We start from the raw sequence: 8125 nt of genomic DNA, 5'->3' as shown, positions 1-8125 counted from the left end.
ATACGTTACTACTAAAATAGATTAGTGGTTTATCAAAATTAATCAACTAACCCGATATCTTCTCATATTCGTGCACCATAGATTTTATCGCTATAGCTCTTTCATTTGTTGCCTCCCCAAAAAGAATATTACCATCGGTAAAAAATAGGTGTGTTACTAATAATCCATTTTTTTCCACTTTCGCCCTATAAATTTTTGTCTCTTTTTGCAAAATTCGACAGTTTTGAAAAGCCTTCCGCATAAATTATGAATAAATATGGGCTTAGAAGATCCCCTTGCCTTAATCCTCTTGTAGGTTTAAATTCTTCATCAAGTGCTCCATTAATTACTATCGAATATGCAACACTTTTAACACATCTCATGATAAATGAAATCCAGTCATTGTAGAAACCTAAACTACTCAGTAACTTTTCGACAAAACCTTATTCCACTTTGTCATATGTTTTACTCATATCTAATTTTAATGTAAAAGATCTAGTTCCACACCATTTTTTTCTTTTTGAAAGAATGCATGATTTCTCATGCCACTAAAATGTTGTCTGTTATTTACCTCCTTAGGACAAAAGCTCATTGTGCTTCCTCAATACATAACTTAAGTACTTTCCTGAATTTATTAACCACTGTTTTCACGATTATTTTGTAAACTACATTACAAAGACTAATAGGCATGAATTGCCCCATCTTATTTGGAGTCGATACCTTAGGAATTAGCACAATGTTTGTTTTGTTTACTTCCTAAAATTCTTTGCGATTATCCAATACCTCTAAACAAAATTTTGTTACATTGTTCCCTACAATATGCCAAATTTTTTTATAGAATAATTCTGAAAACCCATCATTGTTGGAGGCCTTAATTGGTGTCGTCACTTCATTGCATCAACCACCTCTTCTCCCTTAAACTCCAACATTAGTTCCTCTTTGTGACTTTCTATCATGCATGGTTGAATTTCTGCCATTAATTGTTTACAATTCTACACTGGTTTTGAAGAAAATAGATCTTTGAAATATTTTGTTGCCAATTCCATCAACTCTTTTTCTCCTTGTACCCACTTCTCGTTTTCACCTTCCAATCCTTTTACTGAATTTCTATTTTTTCGATACAAAGTAAAGTTGTGAAAAAATAAAATGTTACGATCTCCTATCCAAAGCCTTTTTATTTTGGCTCTTTGTTCCCAGAATAATTCTTTCTTATCTGCCTCCATATTTAAGGCCAATTTAGCTTACATGATTTCTGCTATGCTTTTCTCATCTGAATCTTCCTATTTTAGCTCATTTAATATTTCGTTCAACTTCTCTTTTATATTTTTTGGAATTTTTTATTATTTTTTGCCCATTCTTGTAACATATAACCTAGATCTTTCATATTATTTGGCAACTTCTTTCTATTTGAATCCCATCCCTTTTTGACTTGATCCTCAAAATCCTTTTTCATAATCCAATCTGCTTTAAAGCAAAATGACAATTCCCTTCGAGTAGATTTCCTTTTCCTGTTCCCTATGGTATCCACTAAAATTGGGCAATAATCTGAAAAGCTATGATTTAGGTGATGTACTGAATAGTCTAGGAAATGGTTCCACCATGCAGAATTTGCAACTTTCCTATCTAGTTTTTCCCTTATGTTATTTTTTGGTATTTTTCCCCTATCCTAAGTAAACCATTGTCCAGAGAAACCCAAGTCGTTTAAATCACAATCCTTGAAAACATTTCTAACAGTTGACATTTGTCTTTCTTCTCATAACCTTCCTCCTTTTTTTTCAAAAGAAAACATAATTTCATTGGAATCACCCAATTCTAACCATGGTAATTGTTTGTTTTCCTTCAACTTCCTAAGCATATTCCATGATTCCTTCCTCAAATGCTCTACTGGATAACCATTGAATCCCATAAACCTCCAACAAGATTTCTTGCTTTTTTCCAACACTTTCACATCTATGTGAGAGCTTAAGAAACTTTTCAAAGTTACAGATAATTCGTCTCTCCATTCTAAGGAAAGTCCACCTCTTGATCCTTCTATACTAACATCAATCCCATTTGCAAAACCACACTTCCTTCTTATTATTTCCATACTTCTTACACTTACTTTTATTTCTAAAAGGAACAAAAGCTAAGGCTAAATTTGTCTCAATCTATTTTTGAGTCATCTAATTATCTGCGGTTGCCCCAAACCACTAACATTTCAACTTAAAGTTTTCATTGTGACCAGTCGACCTGCTTGCTAGCAGCCACCAATAATTCATTTTCCAGTTCTATTTCCATTAGGCTACTGTTACTCTTCTCCCTTACTTGATGCACACGTTGCCTTTTCTTCCCATCCGCTAAGCCTATCGGTTTATCTGCTAACTCTATGTCTGCTTCCTTCAAATAATTGTAATATGATATTCCTCTTATTCCAAGTCTTTGTTCTACATTTAATTTGCCTCCTTTTCTGTCCTTCCTGATCGTAATGTCCTATATCCATTTATCTCCTGTTTTGGTTGTTTGTTCACCAAGCAAAACCCCAACATGTCTTCTATCCTTACTCCTGTCCACTTCCATTCCAATCTTTCCCACCTCCCTTAGCTCTTCTTTCAACCATATACTTGTAACTAGTGTTGTTCTTCTCGGTGGAACTCTCAGTGAGATATCCCACCCACTATCTGTCTCTTGCGAACCTAGTGTTAAACGAATTGTACAAAAACTCTCTCCATGTCCTAGTTTTTTACATATAAAATAGAAAATGGGTAATTTTTCGTATTGGAAATTCGCATAAGTTTATCTATTTTGACCATATATGATAAATTTCTTCCTCATTAGTGGGGATCAAATATCCAACTGCACCTTGATGCGCATAAACTTTTTTATTCCCCTTGTTTTAACATCTTATCATACTCTAGGAATTCTTCAATGAAGTTCTCCAACTATCATGTCATTCCCTCAAACATAGATTCTATTGGTAAATATGAATTTGCACCAAAAAAATTGTGTGGAATAAGGGAACTTGTATCGGATCCTCTCCTTTTAGCAATTGGTGAAAAATGATAAAGTGTCTGTTGAAAACCCAGGGTATACCATCTATTACCCTTTTTAGATTTGTCTTGTTATAAAATTTGAAAAGAATTCTTCTTTCTTCAATTTATATTATGGAGACCCCTTTTAATGGATGCTATAACTTTTCAATAACATTCCTCATTTGATGAAAAGTGTAAAGTGCTATCAGTTAGAACCCATCCTACTAGGCATAGATTGAACTCATCTTCATTATCCTCATCATCTTTATGCCCTAGAGCTGGATCTTCTTTTTCATCGGCAATATTCAAATTTGTTAGCTCATCTTTAAAAGATTATTGATTTGATAAGATTTATCGTTTTTTCTTAGAACAAAATACTAGAAAAAAACCTTTTTTCTCTAATCAGAGAAAAAACCCCACGAAACTACTAGTTTCGCAGAAGAAACGAACCCTAATAGGAGAACACCACCCCCCAACCGAAATTGCTACTTTAGCAGGCTACCTTTGCTAAAAAACCTCATCTACTACTAGGGGTGAGCGTTCGGTCGAATCGAATCGAATTGAATGAAAAAATTTTGAGTTAATCGAGTTGACGGATCATATTTTATCATCTTAATTTGATTTGAAATTTTCTCGAATCGAGTCCAATGAGATGAAATCCGAATCGAATAGAATCGAATATATTTGTTCGAGTTAAATTTTAAAAAATAACTTTGGGTCCTTGTAACCACTGTCACCCATCATAATAAAATTTGTCCACCTTAATCAAAATTTTTATTAACTTTCATCACCTCATAATTTATTTATTAAACTTTTATATACGAGTTAGCTTCTTTGCTTGCTTAGCTGTTTCAACTATCTTCAAATTCTTGTCATTATATATTTTGGAATTAAAAATATATTAAATGTAAAAATGTGATTTTTAATAAAAGTAATTTTAAAGATAAAATATGAAATTAATACCAATATAAAATTTTAACATGAATATTTAATGGCATAATTAATAATTCAATTTTAATATAAATATTCAATATGACTAAACAATTCAATAATATAAATAATATAAAATGTGAAATTTGATTTAATAATATAAATAGTAGATATAAATAAAATTATTACTATTTATGTTTAGTGATTTTGGATATTTTGATTTTTTATTTGAGAGTAAAGGATGAGAAGTAAAAGTTTAGGGGATTAAAAGTTTGAGGGAAAGTAAATAAATAGGGGGAGTAAGATTTTGGAGGGAAAATATTGAAAAAAATTTGGGGGGAGGGGGAGATGGGTTTGGGTAGATGGGAGGTGGGATGGGAAGGAAGTAAAAATTTTAGGGAGAAAGTGGGAGGGAGTAAAATTTTGGGGGGAAAATAAAAAGTTTTGAAGGTTTTTAAGAGTAAAATTTTGAGAAAAAGTAAATGAGACAGTAAAATTTTGGTGGAAAATGAATTATGGGTAGATTGGGGAGTTGGGATGAAAGGGGAGTAAAAGTTTTGGGAGAAAGTGGGAAGGAGTAAAAGTTTTGAGGGAAAAGTAAAAAGGTTTAGAAGTTTGGGGTAAAAATGTAAAATATTATAATTTGATATTCGAATTATTCAAACTATTCGAGTTATTCGAATTCGAAAACTCAACTCGATTCGAACTCGAAATTCGAAATTCGAAAAAAATTCAGGTTGACTCGTATAACTTGATTAACTCGATTCGTTTAACTCGAAATTTAAATTTTTTTCGATTTTTTGAGTCGAATCGAGTTTTGCTCACCCTATCTACTACTCATAAATATTGAATTTTCATTTTTTGTATATGTATGGTTATATCCTAATGATTAGTTTTAGAAAGTGATATCTTTTAATTGGATTTTTAATTAGAACAAATAAGACAATAATTTTATGTAGTATAGTTAAAATTCAAAACCATTTATATTTGAAGTAAAAAAAATTATAGATATATATTGACATTAATATTTCTCATATAAATATGCGCCGTTAATCCAAAACCGTACCATTAATTTGTTTTCTTTATCATTTTTAAAATATATATATTTCATTTAATTAATAAAACAATCAATATTAAAGCCATATAGTATTGGAAATCCACTAAAAATATTTAAATGCGGTAATTTAGGTTGCGAATCAGATTCCAATTTATATTTCTGGTGTGGAAAAAATAGTTTGTATTTTGTATTTTTTTTCTCATAAAATATTTCCTTATGAAATGTAAATTTCAGCGCTAATTTTATGCTCATAAAAAAAAAATTCACTCTGAATGCTATAGAAATTAAACGCGTGGTTTTCGTCAAAAATATTCAATTAAGTAATTTTAATAAACAAATTTCCTTTCTTTGCTGATTTAAGTGGAGTCTATAATACAATCCCTGCAGAAGTAAATAAATAAATAAATAACTTTAGTTAGTTCTGAAGGTATGGTATTTTTTTTTATTTCACATGTATTTTTAAATATTTTTATGGTATATTATATTTATTAAATAATGTATAACATTCCAGTAATAATATGATAACATTCCAGTAATAATATGATCGATAAAGTTAATATAGATGTTTAATAATCTTAAAACATTACAAAAAATGTTACTAAAAGTTGAAATAATTTGTAAATTTAAAAGATACACACAATATTTCTTAAAAAAAAAAATAAGGGTCCTAAATTACTAATATCACATATCAATCAATTAGTGTTAGATAAATCAGTAATTAATTTTATAATTTAGATTTCATATGAGAATCCAATTTCAATAAGTAAACTTGATATTCAACATAATATATATTATATATATACATATCATAATAAAGCAATGATTTATTTCGTTTTTTGGAATTTTGAGTTTTGGAGAACGTAATTTATAGTATTCTTACAATATTAAAATATAGTCTCTAAATACTATATATTGTATAATATTTTATATAATATATAGACACCATTATTTTATATTATTTGTGAAAAATAAATTTTTAAAAATTAAAATAAATTTAATATAAAATTATCAATATCGTCATCAACATGCGTATAATACGTGATAAAAATTAATTATAACAATAAAATAAATCCTAGAAACAAGAAACTAAATTACTAATAATAGAGCTTTATGTTTCGACATCCTTAACTAGAACTATTTAATCGAAATGATTTGAATAACTCAAACTATTTAATTTAAAATTTAAAAGTTTGATGAATTTTTTTGAATACATTCAATTTTTGTTCCCATAATTCCTAATTATAATTGAACAGTGATCTCTAAAGCTGAGGTTGTAGATGAACCAGACTTGAATGTTTATGCTCATTTGTTTATTTTCAAGTTTGTTTATGTTCAACTTGTGTTTATTAAGAACTTCAAAATTTGTGTTCATATTTGATTTATTTTTTTATAACCACAAATGGCTTTATTCGTTTTTTTTATTTAAAACTATTTTGGTGGGGCCAAGACTGATATTCAAGTAACCAACCATGATGACTCTAAATTTTAAATTTGGTTCAGGGAAGAAGTCCACTTTTACTTTTTTTAATCACTAGTTGGCGTGTTCATATTTATTTGTTCGTGAGTATTAAAAGTATATTTTTATAAACATATAATTGAACATATTCATAAATAATGTTATGAATAATAATAAAAAAATAATAATAAATATGTATAATATTTTTAAATATAAAATATTCAAATATAAATATTAATCATTGCTATAAATAAAATAATTACACAAACATTGAAAAATAAATTAATTTTAACTAAAGATAAAAATAATGAAATATGATATGCAAAGGCACACATTGAAAAGGCATATGATAGATGGGGCAAATGATAATGGTGAACGCAGGTGAATGAAAGGGTCCCAACATATTGAACCCAAAAAAAAGAGAAAGGGTCCCAACAGCCCAATATTTCCGATAAACAAATCCCTATTTAATCAAAAAGGTATCTTCTACCCCTTCAAAATAATACTTCATTATTAATTAAGGACATTAAATACCAAGATTGCCATAAAAGAAGTTGAACTCAAACCACAGAACACTCCTGCTCTTAGGGTCAAAATAGTCCTTATATAGTAGTCCAAAATTTTGTAAAATAAGAATTGAATAGCCCACACTGCCCCCCAAAAAAAGTGGTAGTTAAGGCAAGTGGGCAAAGACAAGGGACCCCCTCCAAACAACGCCCAAAAAGAACGTTGGCAACAGCTGTATGGCATCTAAAGTTGAACCTAAAGCCACCCTGTTCCAACTAACAGGCAGCCCAAACCAATAATAAATAACTTCAAAGTTAAATGCAAATTTTATTTTTTCGACACTAATTGAAAACTGGCCAGCATGATATGTATATAAATGGGGCTTTATGCCACCCCCATTACTGCTTGTCTCGATTTCATATTCCTCACTTTTGCAACAAAATCCACGAAGAGACTACACCAACAAATGGAGGCATTGAGGATGAGACTATTTTTGGCTATGATGGTGGTGTTGATGGCCATGTCGGCGGTCCAATATGTTGCGGCAGCTGATGCACCGGCCCCTACTCCTACCTCAGATGCTACCGCATTCGTGCCGACGGCGTTTGCTTCCCTTGTCGCTCTTGCGTTTGGTCTCCTCTTTTAAAATGGATGAATTGTATTGGTTGTTGATATTTCAATATTGGGGGTTATGTAGAGTTCTTTTGTCTTCTTTTATTCTTTCTCTCTAAAGGCCATACAACTCTTATTAGTCCTTCGTTTATGGAGATGGAAAAAAGATAGAGAAAAGGTGGGAGTTTTTTTTTTTTTTGTACTTTAATTTTTCCTTATGACAATTGGTTGATGTATTCATTGTTTTGATTTTAATGTATATTTGATGTGATTTGTTTGTTGGTGACCTAATGAAGTTTTTGTTTACTTATAATTTCTAGTTCAACTCTTGCTAGTTTTATTAGTTTTTGTTTGTTTGTAACCTAATAAAATTTATGATTTGCATAGTTCACAACTCAAACAGGGAATTATCTAATTTTAATATTTTTATAATTTAATAATAATTTTATATATTTATATATCTCTATTTACTATTAGTAAAAATATAATTTAATTTTCACTCCTTAAATTTTTTTTTAACTTCACACTTGAATATAAGAGGAATGGAGAGAAAATGTGACATGATTTTTGACACAA

General features: G+C 29.7%; 1 protein-coding gene across 1 annotated transcript; it reads left to right on the top strand.

Moving 5' to 3' along the window:
* Positions 1 to 7280: 7280 nt before the first annotated feature.
* On the top strand, positions 7281 to 7862 carry LOC108472704 (arabinogalactan protein 13-like). Its single transcript, XM_017774259.2, has one exon. It carries the CDS (start codon positions 7314 to 7316, stop codon positions 7581 to 7583), a length of 270 nt encoding a protein of 89 aa, XP_017629748.1. The 5' UTR covers positions 7281 to 7313; the 3' UTR covers positions 7584 to 7862.
* The last annotated feature ends 263 nt before the right edge of the window (positions 7863 to 8125 follow it).

The sequence above is a fragment of the Gossypium arboreum genome, chromosome 11, assembly GCF_025698485.1.
Source record: "Gossypium arboreum isolate Shixiya-1 chromosome 11, ASM2569848v2, whole genome shotgun sequence".
NCBI classification, from domain to species: Eukaryota; Viridiplantae; Streptophyta; class Magnoliopsida; order Malvales; family Malvaceae; genus Gossypium; species Gossypium arboreum.
The sequence above is the reverse complement of the archived record's forward strand: the minus strand, read 5'-3'. Positions and strand labels throughout refer to the sequence as shown.